This window comes from Ranitomeya variabilis, chromosome 7 (genome assembly GCF_051348905.1).
Source record: "Ranitomeya variabilis isolate aRanVar5 chromosome 7, aRanVar5.hap1, whole genome shotgun sequence".
NCBI classification, from domain to species: Eukaryota; Metazoa; Chordata; class Amphibia; order Anura; family Dendrobatidae; genus Ranitomeya; species Ranitomeya variabilis.
In genome coordinates this window covers 165,248,915-165,267,921 of record NC_135238.1, presented here as the reverse complement: position 1 = coordinate 165,267,921, position 19,007 = coordinate 165,248,915, and the positions used below count along the sequence as shown (strand labels likewise).

The window sequence follows — 19,007 nt, the reverse complement described above, 5'->3', positions numbered from 1 at the left end:
GTATCGGAAAATGGCGCAATTTTTTTTTTATTTTTTTTTTTTAGCAAAGTTTGGAATTTTTTTTCACCACTTAGGTAAAAAATAACATAGTCATGTTAGGTGTCTATGAACTCGTAATGACCTGGAGAATCATAATGGCAGGTCAGTTTTAGCATTTAGTGAACCTAGCAAAAAAGCCAAGCAAAAAACAAGTGTGGATTGCACTTTTTTTGCAATTTCACCGCACTTGGAATTTTTTTCCCGTTTTCTAGTACACGACATGGTAAAACCAATGATGTCGTTCAAAAGTACAACTCGTCCCGCAAAAAATAAGCCCTCACATGGCCAAATTGACGGAAAAATAAAAAAGTTATGGCTCTGGGAAGGAGGGGAGTGAAAAACGGAAAAAGCTCCGGGGGTGAAGGGGTTAAATACTTGCGGACCACCAACGTCTTAAAAAGTCCACCCACTCCGCATATTGCTCTGCAAGGACATTTTAGAACGTCATTGCAGAGTCAGAAGCTGCACGGAGATTGTACAGGCGCGGGGAACCAGCTGTCCAAAATGGCCATGCTCTCCAAAGAGAAAGCACAAGATTTATTACTATCTCTGCCTTCTGAAATTGCTGTTTTCACGGTTCTGAACTAGTCAGAACAATAGAGCTTCATCAGTACACAAATTGCTCAGAGTGAAACATGACCAAGAGAAATAGCGACGTGGTATGTAAGCGGTGCCCACCACTCTCATCTAAGTGCCACGTTTCATATCTACTACTTTACGGGATAGGATCCTACTTAGGCACCTACAAGCCAGAAGTTCCATGTCTTTTTCCCTGCTTCACAGTAGGATATGCAGCTGTATCTGTACTAGAGATGGGTGGACTGCACAACGAAAGGGTGCAGGTGGGTACTTTCTGGCCAAGGACAGGAGGCTTGAGAACTTCTTGAGATTCTTTGTTCCCCAGAGCCACTTTGGATTCACCGACCTGGCGTGACGTCATCTGCCCGGTGCACAGGTGATGTCTCATCAGCTTCTAATCATGAGCTGATCCGGGAGGGTAACTCAGCTTGTGCAGCTCCTGTCTACCGCCAGAGACTACTGACCTGGACTATGTACTGGGATCACGTGAAATGATCTGCTCATCTCTAGTCTATACACGTCTTCATTTTTTCTCTGCTTATGACTTCATTGTTCACTATACTATACTCCATATTCAGCATTGGAGCAAACGTGCTAGTATATGAATATAGAACCTATATATGTATCTCATGTCTATAGATGAGCATGTGAAATCTAGGGATAAATCACACGTCCAGGAATCCCATTGTTGCAGAGACGAACCTCACAGAGCCATCCGCTATCAAAAGCAAGGACAACGTGAACTGGTGGGATTGTTGCAGAAGTGTGGAGATTTAGTGTTCCCTCGGACCCTTTAATTATGTAGGCGGAAAGTTGACCAATATTGCTGTAAAATGTCTAATTTTAAGACACAGTGCGATTTGTCCAATTGTCGCTAAAAATCTATTTTTTTTATAAATGTCATTGAAATATTTATACATGTCCATAAACATATGAATGGTATTAAATTAGTACTACAAGGTCACCTAATGAACTTCATATAAGGTGAGTATGTGTGCACTACTAATGATGGTGCTCAGGTAGGTTCCCACACCATGTGATAATAGACTGAAGAACCTGGCACTCAACTTAATGCTTGTGAAAGATTTATTTGTAGTACCAACAAACGTTTCGGTCCCAAATTCGGGACCTTCATCAGTTACGTACTAATGGACGTTTTGGGAAGAAAGAACCAATGGTAATAGACTGCGTCAGTTAAAAGTTAGGGCCATCAGGTGAATAGGCTTAAGCAGCGAGTGTTCCTGGCCGAGACGCGGCATCCACCGCTCGTCTCAAGCGGTGGATGCCGCGTCTCGGCCAGGAACACTCGCTGCTTAAGCCTATTCACCTGATGGCCCTAACTTTTAACTGACGCAGTCTATTACCATTGGTTCTTTCTTCCCAAAACGTCCATTAGTACGTAACTGATGAAGGTCCCGAATTTGGGACCGAAACGTTTGTTGGTACTACAAATAAATCTTTCACAAGCATTAAGTTGAGTGCCAGGTTCTTTAGCCTACCTAATGAACTTCAGACATGGGCTGTACAGAGGTTTTCTTGACTTGTTAGGTGGTCAGTCACCAAATAGTGACTCGTATTTTAGACTTTGAAAATGTCCTTGAGATTCGTGCCAACTCCTAGTTCCCGAACCCTCCCATAATGAAGGGCATTGGTACTATGTAATGCCTCCGACCCTGATGAAGGAAGGTCTGACCTCGTTGTGAGTTCAGAATTTCCGATGAGTGGGGAGAAGAGTTTTAATGTGAGAATCTCCTTAAAAAAATTGAAGTATTTGGCATCTGGCAACATTTGGCACAAATTTCTGTTACAGAATTTCAGTCTTCAGCCAAATCAATTTTCAATGTGACCTCCCCCACAACACATGTTACAGTAGCTGCCTGCTGTCTATACACCGTACTGTAGCTGACAAACCTCGCTGCCCTGTGCACTCTATTTTACTCCTGTATAAGTTATTGTATTTTCTTCTTGAGACAGCCATGGTGAAACGTACGTCGGGGTCTTGATTGTGTTATCAGTTTCTCTCTTTTTTACTGATGGTATGCCTGTAATCTTATATTTCCACTGAATTTATATTCTATTTATTAATATTTTTGATCCATGTTCAGTGGATGTATACATTTATATAGTACATTTTATTATTGTTTTTTTTCAACGTTCTATATTTTGCATACAGTCTTTTTACACTTTTTAGACTATTTGCACTATGTTTATACCTATACCTGATGCTTTTGTCATGAACTTTCTTTCTTGAAGTTTTTATTATACATCTTTTTTACGAACATGTATTAATAAAGTATATATTATGTGTAGGTATTTATTACGAATGGATTTATGAGTGATGTGGTTATTGTGGTGGCAATGACTAACCGTGAGGCCCGCACTCCGGCTCATGGTATTAGCCTCTTCCTCGTGGACAATGGGACTAAAGGTTTCATCAAGGGAAAGAAACTGGAGAAAATTGGTCTGAAGGCACAGGTAAGTGGCCTGAAACCTGTATGCTGATTCCTAGATGTCTGTACCTTCTCATTACATGTAGGGCTCTTGCAGAACACTTGTACTACTGCTCTGTATAGAATGGGATTCAGTCCTATTGTTTGAGGTCGTTCAGTTTCATCCAGAAAAGGGGACGATTTTGTTCTCACTTGTCATCCATATGCAAGCCATGTGAAATCTGCTTTCTTACAGCAGCTATTAATCATTTACAGTTTCTTGTGATACCCAATTGCAATGTATCTGTACAATTCGGATGCTATACTGTGGCATACAGTTTTTCTTGAGCAGCCATAGACTTGATTGAGCTAGTCTCATGCTATTTGCATTGGAAATTCGTGCATACTGTGATTTTTGTTCTTCACATGCCGATTCGGTCAGTGAAAAAAATAATTAATCTGCACTTGAATAACATTGGTTCGAGTGCAACCTGTTTTCTTAAGGGACAGCACTCGGATTTATGAGCTGTAATAGAACATTTGAGTTACTATGTGGTTTACAAACCAATTGTCTTTTTATTCTTGAACTCCTTAAAGGGAATCTGTCACCACAATTGACCTTTATAAGCTATTAGTATGGCCATACAGGTTATAGACCGCTGAAAACAGTCCTCCCTGTGTGTCTCATATCAGATGTCTTGTTGTTGATAATCATCTTTTATCACTTTATATAAATGACCTCTTCCAGGCTCTGGGGAAGATGTTACCTGGAAGATAACTCTGCCCCCGGAGATTATACATGAAGGGGAGTTACCAGTGTGATGTGTAATGGCCTCTCTCTGCTCTCCTGATGTAACTGCAGGGCTGTGTGTGATTATACCTGACACATCTGCAGGTTCCTCTCCGCTTCCATCTCACAGGCAGACAGGGCTGCAATACTATTGCAATACAGCAGAGCTGAGGGAGAATCAAAAAAAGTGTTTTCAAGAAGACAAATGTCATTTCTCCTATTCTGTGTTAGTTACTTGTCTCACACTGGTAACTCCCCCTTTATGTAAAACAAGCTCTGGAGGCAGAGTTATCTTCCAGGCAGCGCCCTCCTCAGAGCCTGGAAGAAGATATTTATATAAATGGATAAAAGACGATTTATCAACAACAGATCTGAGACATACAAGTAGGACTGTCTATAACCTGTATTCCCATAGTGACCGTTTAGATAGGTCAAATGTGGTGACAGATTCCCTTTAAGATGTTCGTCTGCAGGGATTTGTAAAGTATTTTGCAGAACATTAAAGTGGACTTTTCCCTCTGAATGTCAATTTCCCTGTGATGGAATATAGCATAATGCTATTCATTTTACTGTCTTTGCTTTCATTCTAGGACACCGCAGAGTTGTTTTTTGAAGATGTCAGACTCCCTGCTGAAGCTTTACTGGGAGAAGAAAATAAAGGCTTCTACTACCTGATGAAAGAACTTCCCCAGGTAAGTACACTTTTTTTTTTACATGTTTTAGGAAGCGGTAGATTAAATAACAGCAAGATGATGAACATTTACATGATCTCCAAGAAGGTTAGTGTTCCAAACGGTAAATGCGAAAATTAAATTCACTAATAGCTATGAAAAATTAGTGAAGGTGATTTATTGGGTTGCCGTCTAGAGAAATTACACTTATATAGGCTTTTTGAAAGCATCAATAAGGTTGACCATGGACATCACTAACAGGTCAGCTCCTACACTGCAGTGGGACAGTTAGACTACTAGGCACTGCACAGCAAAGTGCTAAAGGATAGATGCAAACTGTCAGCACAAGCTCACTGTAGACAATTAAAGGCATTTTCTAGTACTTTTATGTTGATTACCTAGCCTTACAATAGGTCATCATATAAGATGGGTGGGGGTGAGAAAGCCGGTCCCCCCACTGATCGGCCATTGTCACTGCCAGCATTGGTCAAATGTAAGTGGTGACTGGAGCAGAACCCTGCTGCTCTCCACAGTGTTTAGTGGCTGCTGTCAGGTACTGCAGATCAGCTCCATTGATAAGAAGAAAAGCTGATCTTCACTACTCGGCAGCAGCCACTAAATAGTTAATGGAGCTGCTGGGCTCCTCTCCGTAGACTTCTTAGGCTACGTTCACACGATCCTTTTTTTCATCTTTTTTTTTTTCAGGTCCTGTTTTGAAAAACCGCAGCTAAATTCAGCGCTGATTTTAGCTGCGGTTTTGGATCCTTTTTCTTCTGCGGATTCCACTGCGGGTTTCCAAATGCAGTTTCCTATTGGTGCTGCTGGAAACCCGCAGCGGAATCTGCAGAAAGAATTGACATGGTACTTCTTTTTTCTGCAGGCAAAACCGCTGCGGATTTGCCTGTGGAAAAAAGGATCGTCGGCACAGCGGGTCCTTTTTTCCATTGGGTTACATTGTACTGTAACCTACATGGAAAACTGCTGCGGATCCGCAGTGCAATTCCGCTGCGGATCCGCAGCAAAAACCGCACCGTGTGAACATAGCCTTATATTTGGCCAGTGCTGAAGGTGATGATAGTTGACCTGCCGGGAAGCTGAGTGTCTTTCCCCCAATGATCTTATATTGGTGACCTATAGTATGGAAAGGTCATCGATGTAAAAATACTGAAGGTGGCCATAACTATTAGATGAATATTGGAGGGACCGGACAACTATCTACTGTGTATGGGGGTCTTCCATCTTACCCAGGATGACAGATGTTGGGATGAAAAGACGGGCTGGGTATGTTAAATGAACCAATGATTTGTTCTCATCTGTGATAAGCTACCCCCTGGTGGAGGTTCCTGGCAGCATCTTGCTCCTATCTACTCACCACATCACATGCTTGGTCAAGCGTGCCTGCATATGGGGTAGTGGGTCTGGAGGCACAGGTGTTCACCAAATGGCTTTCTGAAGTCTATAGCCAATTTGTGTGAGTAAGTTATTCTAAAAGATTACAGCTCAACCAGCCTCAAAGTTGAGAAGACTGTGGCCCAGGGCATTAACTTCTTGGGATCTACAGGTGTTTGTGTGTGCGTTGTATTGTGTATGGATTGCGTAGTTTGGGAATGCATTAGCTCTTCTAAAATCTTTGTGTTAGTCTTTTCCCACCAAAGTCTTTTATGCCATGTCCACCAGATATGCCATTAACGCTCAATAAGAGAGAACCCAACCTCCAGGACCAAAAGCGAGGAAAACTGATCAGTTATTCCAGCAGAAGCAGTTGGACGAAAAGTCATAATAGTTTTTTTTCCCCTATTGTCACGTTTCAGGAGAGACTCCTGATAGCCGACATGGCGGTTGCTAGCTGTGAATTCATGTTTGAAGAAACCAGGAATTACGTCAAGCAGAGGAAAGCCTTCGGAAAAACGATTGCACACTTACAGGTAATATAAAGACGCCGATAAATAACAATGACAGTAATGTGTGATGGAGGTAACTGCAATACGTACAGTGCCCTAATGTACTCCCTTAACAAAAATCATCGCTATTGTAAGTGGGAGCAGTCTGAACCTGGAAGTAGAGAAATATGCAAAATATCGTACATTTTCCAACAACTTGTCGAGACTTTGGCCTTGTATGGCTCCATAACTTCTCAGGTTGGATAATGCAGGTGTTCAGATCTTTCCTTTTCAGTCATACTTTTGAGAGATGTTTCCCTGTTTTCTGATCTGATACCATCCTTGGACCTAGATATACTGTTCCTGTAAGGAAAAGTAAAGCAGTTAAGGGTATTTTATGAATCTAGATGACAAAGGTTATTCCAAAGTTAATAAGATTCAGAACACAATAGCGGGAATTTAATATGAAACCCAGTAAGGTGCTTGCACATGCACATGTTACATGATAGTTGTGCTGTTTCCAGAGGAAAATCTACAGTGTAGTTCAGTAACACACATGTAGATAATACGTAATAGATCACGTCTTGATTATTTTGCAGATATTTTCTGCTTATAAATTGGCATAAAATGCGGATTTTCAAATCCACTGCTTGTCGATTCAATGTGGATTTAACCTTTACAAACCATAGGGTGATATCTGTGGCAGTTCCCTAACAAAATCTGTATGTACTGTACATTCTATTTTAAGAGTTAGTCCCAACATTACACAAAGAATAGGTGATAGCAGCTGGATCAGAAAGTAGCCGATTGCTGAGATCCCCACTGATCCTGAAAATATGACTCTGAAAAGCCCTGTAGCAATGGAGTGCGTCCTTATCCATTCATTCTCTATAGGAATGCTGGAGGTAGCGGAGTACAGTGCTCTGCATCTTGTAGTGGTCCCACAGAGAATGCTTTGGGAGGTGGTGCACATGCATGACAACCACTCTAATTCAGGGCCTCGTGTTAGGGTTCAGCAGGGGTCCCAGTAGTCACCTACTCCCTCCACCACCTTTACTGATCTGTAAGTTATTAGCATTTTATTTATTGCCTATGGGAGTGCCAGAAAAAGCCAATTACAGTAGTCTAAAAAAAAATCACAGAAGAAAAGGCAGCTGTTTTTACTACAAGACACAATATTAAATGATAAATGCAGCATGCCTCTATGATAAAGGGATATCCCTTTAAATGAATGTACTATTATGGCTCACCCGCTGAGGTGGGATTCGCTAAACCGTAAGCAGCATGAACTCAGAAGAATTAATGCAGTGGATTTGGATAGGCCGGACGGCACATTGAGCAATGAGGATAAGAAGAGCTGAACATGCTGGTTTGCACGTGGAGCAGCTGAGCTGTTTATGCCGACAGGGACCTTAGAATAGCAGAGATGAGAGTGCTGAAACCTTGGAGTGGCAGAGCAATATGTGCAGTCAGGCATTTTGGTACAGCAGGTTACCCGCTTAGCATGCGCACAAGAACAGAGAGAGCCCGCCGCAGGAGAGGGAAGGCGCATAGAGCATGTTATGTCTGTATAGGCACAATCACACAGGTAATGTACAAACCAGGTGAGACCTACGCCTGAACCTGACAGGTCCCTTTGCAGACTAGGAAAGTCCCTAATCTGACCGTGATTGGTCCCTGCCTGACCTCGGAGGTTGGCACCCTAAGTATACGCAAGGCGCTCCCGCTCAACGTCAACTAACCCTGAATATCCTTAACTGCACCCTCTCTATAAGCAATGTGAAATACACTAAAATCTGAGCAAACGTCAGTTCACAGAGACACACGGGGAAAGATGAGAGAAAATATGAAGAACTACACAACAAACTGAATACGTGGAAAAAAAACTCCCAGACCCCAAATGTAAAAGAAAGGAAAGGGTACTGGGGAGGAAGACAGACAAACAACCGTAGGAAAAGCAACAGAGTTTAACTAGGTAAGATAATCCCTAGCTGAGGAACTGGATCTCCAAACACCATCTGTCTTGAAATATAGCCAGGAAAGATGCAGGTACAAGGGGAGTATAAAGAGTCTCTCCCAAGAAGTGATAGGACAGAATCATCAGCAGTTGGACAGAGACCAAACTGGCTGTGGCTCAGCAAAAAGGGAAAGGCATGAGAGAGCAGCACTGGAACCGGGACGTTTGAGTAAAACATACAGTGTGTAGTATATATATCTTTTTTTTTTTTTTTACTGCATGGAATATCAACAGCTATTTTGGGCAGCAAAAAAAAATATATGGCCCAAACTGAGGCCAAAAGGACATCGGGGGAATGTTTACGTATATTTGACACACATGCTGGAGCTTTCCTGGTGCATACAGAAAAGATGCAGTATGAATGCAGAGTTCATTGTGATGTTAATTGTGTACAAGGCACTAGGCGGTTTAGTTTTTATATTTTATTACATGTATTTTTTTTTCCTAGACCGTACAACACAAGTTGGCAGAAATGAAAACGCAGATCTGTGTGGGTCGCACCTTCTTAGACAACTGCCTCCAGCTTCACACAGATAGACGCTTGGATTCTGGAACCGCTTCCATGGCAAAATATTGGTATGCATGAGAAAGATGCTTTCCACAGAAGCCCACACTTGTACACACTCCTGTTTTATTACTTTTGTATTGTACTATTTTCAATGTAAACCTGCATCAGGATTCCTTAATATTTGCATGAAAGTTTATGTGTCTTTTCTTTAGTTGATGAATCAGGTCCTCTCCATTTCTCGGAAAAGTCTACCCAAGTCTTCGGGGTTAAGCTTGTTGATTGCCGTTCCAGTCTCCATGGAGCTGTCCTTTTAGCTCTTTCACAAGTCTGGCATTTGTTTTCACTTGATCTTTTCAGAGCATTGTCTGGTTAAAGGAAAGTAGGCATTAAATTGCCCTTTTTACAAGCACATAAAGTACACTTCTATTTAACACTGGAGGTATGTCGGCTGACAAATTGGTCCGGTTCATTGGAGACACTCTAGAATTTTATCGGACTTTCTTTTGACTACACTTATGGTGGTCACCACTTATATACTTTCCTGACGTAAGAATGTAAATGTTATTTTATGTGATAGCAATAGGCTCCCTCTTTATCGTCTTTTTCTCAGCTGGATGGTTTTTTTATTGGCTTGTTTTCTCTGACACAATTCTATAGTCATATAGTAGGTACAATGCCGGTGGACAGATTCACATTAAATGTCCCAAAAAATCAGTAGCGAAATACAAAATGTATTTGGAAGGAAAACGGCAGAAAATAATGATGTTTGATATGTAAAACTTCCAGCAGATGTGCAGTCATGAGCACAAAAATATCCTATCGATGGGTTATGCTTATCTTCTATTTCTTTTTTTTTTTTTTTACGTACTGCTGGGTTGACTTTTTAGCTAGGCTTCTGCTGTGAGGAGGCTTTTCAGCCTTGCAATGCTCCTCTTGGAGTTTAAATGTGCAAATTGCCTCTTCAGAGAAGAGGACTAGAACTTTAGTGCCACTGATTGAAAGTTGCAATCCTAAAAGTCAATATCAGCCTTGTCACATAACTTAGGATAAAAGCCAAACTAGAATCCCCATCCACAATCTAATATATAATTGCCTAGAATACTACTTCCTGCAATTTGTGCCAACTTCCGTGGCTTTGTCCGGAGCTAATGTCCGGAGCTAATGTCCGGAGATAAGTGACGTCACCAGTGTCCTACACCCAGGCAGAGCACAGGGGCCCCAGGCAGCATATGGGGCCCCAGGCAGAGCACAGTGGCCCCAGGCAGAGCACAGGGGCCCCAGGCAGCATATGGGGCCCCAGGCAGAGCACAGTGGTCCCAGGCAGAGCACAGGGGCCCCAGGCAGCCTATGGGGCCCCAGACAGAGCACAGTGGCCCCAGGCAGAGCACAGGGGCCCCAGGCAGAGCACAGGGGCCCCAGGCAGCATATGGGGCCCCAGGCAGAGCACAGTGGCCCCAGGCAGAGCACAGGGGCCCCAGGCAGAACATGGGGCCCCAGGCAGAGCACAGGGGCCCCAGGCAGAGCACAGGGGCCCCAGGCAGCATATGGGGCCCCAGGCAGAGCACAGGGGCCCCAGGCAGCATATGGGGCCCCAGGCAGAGCACAGTGGCCCCAGGCAGTATATGGGGCCCCAGGCAGAGCACAGTGGCCCCAGGCAGAGCACAGGGGCCCCAGGCAGCATATGGGGCCCCAGGCAGAGCACAGTGGTCCCAGGCAGAGCACAGGGGCCCCAGGCAGCTTATGGGGCCCCAGGCAGAGCACAGTGGCCCCAAGCAGAACATGGGGCCCCAGGCAGAGCACAGGGGCCCCAGGCAGAACATGGGGCCCCAGGCAGAGCACAGGGGCCCCAGGCAGCATATCGGGCCCCAGGCAGAGCACAGGGGCCCCAGGCAGCATATGGGGCCCCAGGCAGAGCACAGTGGCCCCAGGCAGAGCACACACCAAATCGGAGGCCGAGGGGCCCCGCCAACCAAATCGGAGGCCGAGGGGCCCCGCCAACCAAATCGGAGGCCGAGGAGCCCCGCCCACCAAATCGAAGGCTGAGCGGCCCCGCCCACCAAAGCGGAGGCCGAGGGGCCCGGCCCCGCCCACCAAATCGGAGGCCGAGGGGCCCCGCCCACCAAATCGGAGGCCGAGGGTCCCCGCCCACCAAATCGGAGGCCGAGGGTCCCCGCCCACCAAATCGGAGGCCGAGGGTCCACACCATCCAAATCGGAGGCCGAGGGTCCCCGCCCACCAAATCGGAGGCCGAGGGTCCCCGCCCACAAAATCGGAGGCCGAGGGTCCCCGCCCACCAAATCGGAGGCCGAGGGGCCCCGCCAACCAAATCGGAGGCCGAGGAGCCCCGCCCACCAAATCGAAGGTCGAGGGGCCCCGCCCACCAAATCGGAGGCCGAGGGTCCCCGCCCACCAAATCGGAGGCCGAGGGTCCCCGCCCACCAAATCGGAGGCCGAGGGTCCCCGCCCACCAAATCGGAGGCCGAGGGTCCCCGCCCACCAAATCGGAGGCCGAGGGGCCCCGCCCACCACATCGGAGGCCGAGGGGCCCCGCCCACCACATCGGAGGCCGAGGGGCCCCGCCCACCACATCGGAGGCCGAGGGTCCCCGCCCACCAAATCGGAGGCCGAGGGTCCACGCCCACCAAATCGGAGGATAAGGGGCCCCGCCCACCAAATTGGAGGCCGAGAGGCCCCACCAACCAAATCGGAGGCCGAGGAGCCCCGCCCACCAAATCGAAGGCCGAGCGGCCCCGCCCACCAAAGCGGAGGCAGAGGGACCCCGCCCACCAAATCGGAGGCCGTGGGGCCCCGCCAACCAAAGCGGAGGCCGAGGGTCCCCGCCCACCAAATTGGAGGCAGAGGGACCCCGCCCACCAAATCGGAGGTCGAGGGTCCCCGCCCACCAAATCGGAGGCCGAGGGTCCCCGCCCACCAAATCGGAGGCCGGTCCCCGCCCACCAAATCGGAGGCCGAGGGTCCCCACCCACCAAATCGGAGGACGAGGGGCCCCACCAACCAAATCGGAGGCCGAGGAGCCCCGCCCACCAAAAGTAAGTGCGGCCCCAAAAGTAAGTGCGCCCCCGGGTGCAAAAGTAAGTGCGCCCCCGGGTGCAAAAGTAAGTGCGCCCCCAGGTGCAAAAGTAAGTGCGCCCCCGGGTGCAAAAGTAAGTGCGCCCCCGGGTGCAAAAGTAAGCGCGCCCCCGGCCCCGGGTGCAAAAGTAAGCGCGCCCCCCAGTCCCGTGTGTGAAAAGTGCTGCTGTAAAGCTGGTAGCGCTGTTCAAGCACCATGTATTTCCTTCAGGAAATGCCCATCTAATATATAATTGCCTAGAATACTACTTCCTGCAATTTGTGCCAAGAAAGAACATACCAATATACATAGTTATTGATACATATTATTTATTATTTACATTATTGTTCTTAAGCAAAGAACCGTTGTTGTGGCATTTGCCACAACACGCAAAGTTGTTGTCTGATGTCTTTCATCACTCCCCTCATAAGCATGTTCATGGATCCTGTGTAACTGTACCTTAAATAACAAGAATTGTCAAGAGCTGGTGAGTGCAGCCATTTTTTGTTCTTTCTTACTATTATTTATTAATTGTATTATTCTTACATTTGAATAAATAAAGTATATATGGATTCTAGACTCCCGATTCTTTAGAATCGGGCTGCCATCTAGTGGTTAATAAAACAAACCTCCAAAACAGATGAACATATTAACAAGTGACTTTAAAAAAGTGCAGATGAAAAACAAAAACTGTCGCAAAGCTAGACAAAAATGGCACTAAAGCAGTGGTGAATCAGCCCCACAGTCTTTTGGTAAATTGGGTCATTATTCTGGGGGATTTTGCTTGATAAATGTCCCTCACTGTCTAATAGGGTTTCCTGTTATTTTCCAGGGCATCTGACCTCCAGAACGCAGTGGCTACTCAAGGTGTCCAACTCCATGGAGGATGGGGTTACATGTGGGAATATCCCATTGCAAAGTAAGTCGCATTTTAAAGTACACCGTCCATATGAGATATCTAATATATAAAGCTGAATGTGTGTATGTGTGTATGTCCGGGATTGGCATCTGAACCGTCGCAGCTACAGCCACAAAATTTTGCGCAGTCACACGTCTGGACCCCGAGAGCGTCATAGGCTATGTTGTGAGGTGAAATTTTAACCCCGCGCTTTCCAATTCACCAAACAATTTTGCCCCTATCTACATAATGGGGAAAAAGTGAAAGGAAAAGTGTTGGAGGCGTCGCAGCTACAGGCACAAAATTTTGCACAGTCACACGTCTGGACCCCGAGAGCGTCAAAGCTAGGTTGTGAGGTGAAATTTTAACCCCGCGCTTTCCAATTCACCAAACAATTTTGCCCCTATCTACATAATGGGGAAAAAATGAAAGGAAAAGTGTTGGAGGCAAATTAACAGCTGCCAGATGTGAACAAGGGGGACTTAAAGAATGAGAGCGATGGCGCCAAAGAGTATATACTGTACAGTTGCTAAGGTGGGGCCCCAACATGGGATAATCACCACACCACCACGGGGATATGAACACACACACAAAATACGCCACACACTACCACGTGCTCGAACACATATACCACCCTCAGCGCACATTTCACCACACATACACCAACCTCGCCACATAAAAGTCGAAACACAAAAGTCGCCGCTCAAAACTCGCCACGCGCAAAACTCTCCACATGCAAAACTCGCCACACGTGCAAAACTCGCCACATGGAAAACTCGCCACACGCAAAACTTGCACACGTGGAAAAATTGCCACATGCACAAAAGTTGCAACACATGCAAGAGTTGCCTCACACAAAACTTGCACATACTCAAAAGGTACCACACATAAAACTCGCCACGTGCAAAACTCTCCACATGCAAAACTCGCCACACGTGCAAAACTCGCCACATGGAAAACTCGCCACACGCAAAACTTGCACACGTGGAAAAATTGCCACATGCACAAAAGTTGCAACACATGCAAGAGTTGCCTCACACAAAACTTGCACATACTCAAAAGGTACCACACATAAAACTCGCCACGTGCAAAACTCGCCATGCGCAAAACTTGCTGCACACAACTTGCTACACTAACCTGTCACATGCAACTCGACACACAAAAAGTTGCTACACGCATGTCGCCACACAAAACTCATCTCACAAAAGTCGCTACATGCATGTCGCCACACGCAACTCAACACAACTTGACACACGAAACTCGCCCTAAAACACACACAAGTCTGGTATTATCCTTCAAAAATAAAAATCTGATTAATAAGCAGACAAACTACAAGAGCAACAAATGTACCATATAGGAATCCGGCAGCTGTCAGTCACATGACCAGTCTATTATGTGTATGTGTGAGCTAATATATACTGCCAGGGGGTGGGCTTCCTGTAGGCTGGGGATTTATCAGGCTGCCAATTTAGCTTACAAATACTGAGGTAAAAATACTGACCAAATAACGTGTGAACGAGGTCTAATACAGGAGGAGATGACATACAGATATATACTATATACAGGAGGAGATGACATACAGGTATATACTATATACAGGAGGAGATGACACACAGGTATATACTATATACAGGAGGAGATGACACACAGATATATACTATATACAGGAGAGATGACACACAGGTATATACTATATACAGGGGAGATGACACACAGGCATATACTATATACAGGAGAGATGACACACAGGTATAAAGTATATACAGGAGGAGATGACATACAGGTATATACTATATACAGGAGGAGATGACACACAGGTTTATACTATTTACAGGGGAGATGACACACAGGTATATACTATACACAGGAGGAGATGACACACAGATATATACTATATACAGGAGAGATGACACACAGATATATACTATATACAGGAGAGATGACACACAGGTATATACTATATACAGGGGAGATGACACAGGCATATACTATATACAGGAGAGATGACACACAGGTATAAAGTATATACAGGAGGAGATGACATACAGGTATATACTATATACAGGAGGAGATGACACACAGGTATATACTATTTACAGGGGAGATGACACACAGGTATATACTATACACAGGAGGAGATGACACACAGATATATACTATATACAGGAGAGATGACACACAGGTATATACTATATAGAGGAGGAGATGACATACAGGTACATACTACATACAGGAGGAGATTACATACAGGTATATACTATATACAGGAGGAGATGACACACAGGTATATACTATATACAGGAGCAGATTACCTACAGGTATATAGTATATACAGGAGGAGATGACATACAGGTATATACTATATACAGGAGGAGATGACACACAGATATATACTATATATAGGTGAGATGACACACAGGTATATACTATATACAGGAGATTACATACAGGTATATCTAATATATAAAGCTAAATGTGTGTATGTCCGGGATTGGCATCTGCACCGTCGCAGCTACAGCCACAAAATTTTGCACAGTCACACGTCTGGACCCCGAGAGCGTCATAGGCTATGTTGTGAGGTGAAATTTTAACCCCGCGCGTTCCAATTCACCAAACAATTTTGCCCCTATCTACATAATGGGGAAAAAGTGAAGGGAAAGTGTTGGAGGAAAATTGACAGCTGCCAGATGTGAACAATGGGGACTTAAAGAATGAGACTGATGGCGCCAGAGAGTATATACCGTACAGTTGCTAAGGTGGGGCCCCGACATGGGATACTCACCACACACGGGGATATGAACACACACACAAAATGTGCCACACACTACCACGTGCTTGAACACATATACCACCCTCAGCACACATTTCACCACACACACACCAACCTCGCCACATAAAAGTCGAAACACAAAAGTCACCACTCAAAACTCGCCACGCGCAAAACTCGCTACATGCAAAACTCGCCATATGCAAAACTAGGCTCCCTACAAAACTCGCCACACGTGCAAAACTCACCTCATGGAAAACTCACCTCATGGAAAACTCACCTCATGCAAAACTTGCACACACAGAAAAAGTTGCCTCACACAAAACTTGCACATACTCAAAACGCACCACACATAAAACTCGCCACGCGCAAAACTCACCATGCACAAATCTTGCTGCACACAACTTGCTACACTACCCTGTCACATGCAACTCGACACACAAAAAGTTGCTACACGCATGTCACCACACAAAACTCATCTCACAAAAGTCGCTACACGCATGTCGCCACACGCAACTCAACACACACAACTTGACACATGAAACTCGCCCTAAAACACACACAAGTCTGGTATTATCCTTCAAAAATAAAAATCTGATTAATAAGCAGACAAACTACAAGAGCAACAATTGTACCATATAGGAATCCGGCAGCTGTCAGTCACATGACCAGTCTATTATGTGTATGTGTGAGCTAATATATACTGCCAGGGGGGAGGGCTTCCTGTTGGCTGGGGATTTATCAGGCTGCCAATAGCAACCAATCACAGCTCCGCTTCTATTTTGCTACAGTTAATTAATCTGAGCTCTGATTGGTTAATATAGGCAACAAAGACATTCTCAGTATAACAAAGCTAATATATGTTGTGAAATTCTTCTATTAGCTTAGTTTTTGCCTTTTAATAATTACATTTCTATCTATTTGTTTTGTGGTTTTTGTGTGCAGAATAAATTTTTGTTAACACATTCTATTTTGCTAACAGCAGTCATTAACCCGGGCGAAGCCGGGTAGTACAGCTAGTAGTCTATAAAACATACAAAGACTTACTGTAGTTTTTTTTGCCAGAAAAATCATCATTAAAAAAACTCTAACCATACCCTATTAGCATCTGATATTTTATATATTTCATAAAAAACCTACGGTATACACGCGAGTATAAGCCGAGTTTTTCAGTACATTTTTTTGTGTGCTGAAAACGTCCCCTTCGGCTTATACTAGTGTCATTGTCCCAGAAGATGGCGGGGGAGGGGGAGCGGCGGATCAGCAGGTCACAGGAGGCAGGAGCCGACTGTTGCGGCTAAGTCCTGTGCCCGCTGCTGAAGAGATATGAATATTCACTTCAGTAGCAGCGGCCCGGCAATCACTGGTGCGGGCTACTTAAGAGTTATGAATATTCACCTCTATCCACTCCCATAAGCATGGAGTGGAGTGAATATTCATTACCTTAATGAGCGAGGACACGTGATCACCCAGCCACTGGAGCTGCGGGCACCAGAACAAGATGCAGCGAGGGCATAAATTGAAGGTAAGTAGGATGTTTGGTTTTTGTATGGTATGAGGAGGCCATGCAGACAAGGATAGGGATAAGGAGCCATGCAGACAAGGATGGGGATGAGGAGCCATGCAGACAAGGATGGGGATGAGGAGCCATGCAGACAAGGATGGGGAAGAGGAGCCATGCAGACAAGGATGGGGATGAGGAGGCCATGCAGACAAGGATGGGGATGAGGAGCCATGCAGACAAGGATGGGTATGAGGAGGCCATGCAGACAAGGATGGGGATGAGGAGCCATGCAGACAAGGATTGGGATGAGGAGGCCATGCAGACAAGGATGGGGATGAGGAGGCCATGCAGACAAGGATGGGGATGAGGAGCCATGCAGACAAGGATGTGGATGAGGAGCCATGCAGACAAGGATGGGGATGAGGAGCCATGCAGACAAGGATGCGGATGAGGAGCCATGCAGACAAGGATGGAGATGAGGGGACAATGCATACCCGGCTTAAGTTGTTAAGAATAAGTTTTCCCTGTTTTTCGTGGCCAAATTATACTCCGGCTTATACTCAGGTCGGCTTATACACGAGTATATACGGTACCTTTAGTACAACCCATATTTCCTTTGAAACAATGTTCTCATCTTAACATTCCTTAATTTGTCTCCTTTCCAAAAACTTATGTCTGCAGGTTCAGTTACCTGTAAAGAAAGCAACTGAGCTTCACCTCTGAGCTCAGTGATTGGCTGCAGCGGTGTAGTAGTGATGTTACTGCTGCAGCAAAACAACAGAGACAGTGGAGAGACACAGCACAGCACTAATGAGTTAAGCTCAGTGGGTTTGTTTTGACAGGTTACTGTGCCTGCATTCAGAAGTTTTTTGAAAGGGGACAATCTAATTAAGTAGTCAGAGTTTTTGCTGTTCCCTTTTTTATAGGTTTCCTCCACTTAAAAAAAAAAAAAAAGGAGCAGTCACAATCTAGAAAATGTCGCTTTTAGTGTTTTACACATAATAATTTTTTTTTCTCCCGTTTTCTGTGCAGGGCTTATGTAGATTCTCGTGTTCAGCCCATATACGGTGGCACAAATGAGATAATGAAGGAACTCATTGCAAGAGATATTGTGAAAGACAAGTGATGGTTTTTTGTGGATGCCACCAAGTGCCTGCAATTTATACAAATTTGCCACCTAAGGACTAATATGCGAACCAACGATTGATTTCACACTTGGAAAAGTGTAATCTGTGTACAAAATCTATTTAACTGTAACTTTGTCATCTGATTTGTAGCAATTTTTTTTGAATGTCTAATAAAAGGTTTAATAAGATGCCTTTAAGGGAGCAGAGATGTGACCACCCATGCAGCCCACGTGCCTATGATTTCATCTGCTTCTATTCCTAATGTTTGTATCCCATCCACTTTCCAAATATGAAACAACACAGTAGGCAAAATAGAGGATATATACACTATAGGGCCGATGCATCAAAGTGGTTATGATAGTTTTTTGGCATAAAGCACTTTGAAAATTTGTCCAGTTTTTGTGTAACGCAAGGTTGCACAAAATTTGTGCGAATTTTGGTGTTTTTATGCCAGTCCTGTGCAGCTCTGCCAAAGTGGGCAGCCCATGGATAGGGTATAATTCATCATACATCACTCCATACAAGTGGTGTCACACCACAAATGTTACACATGTCTAACAAGGCACAAGGAGGCGTACACCGCTGAGAAAAGGCGTCTGATTTATAAAGTTGTTTGCACCTCTAATGAATTTTTGCGCATCATATCCCACCTTGGCCGTTTATTTAGACTGGCGAGTACAGCAGCATCTTTAATGAATTGGCCCCCAACATGCATATAGTACCATTTG

General features: G+C 45.0%; 1 protein-coding gene across 2 annotated transcripts in view; it reads left to right on the top strand.

The window, feature by feature from the left end:
- Positions 1 to 18,467, top strand: part of ACADL (acyl-CoA dehydrogenase long chain) — a 37,610-nt gene extending 19,143 nt beyond the window's left edge. For both annotated transcript variants that reach the window (XM_077272232.1, XM_077272233.1), the window contains 6 exons: positions 2,929 to 3,093; positions 4,428 to 4,529; positions 6,320 to 6,433; positions 8,854 to 8,981; positions 12,816 to 12,902; positions 18,185 to 18,467. In XM_077272232.1, coding sequence (XP_077128347.1) covers positions 2,929 to 3,093; positions 4,428 to 4,529; positions 6,320 to 6,433; positions 8,854 to 8,981; positions 12,816 to 12,902; positions 18,185 to 18,278 — 690 coding nt within the window. In that variant the 3' untranslated portion in view covers positions 18,279 to 18,467. The remainder of the gene's footprint in view (positions 1 to 2,928; positions 3,094 to 4,427; positions 4,530 to 6,319; positions 6,434 to 8,853; positions 8,982 to 12,815; positions 12,903 to 18,184) is intronic.
- Positions 18,468 to 19,007: the final 540 nt, after the last annotated feature.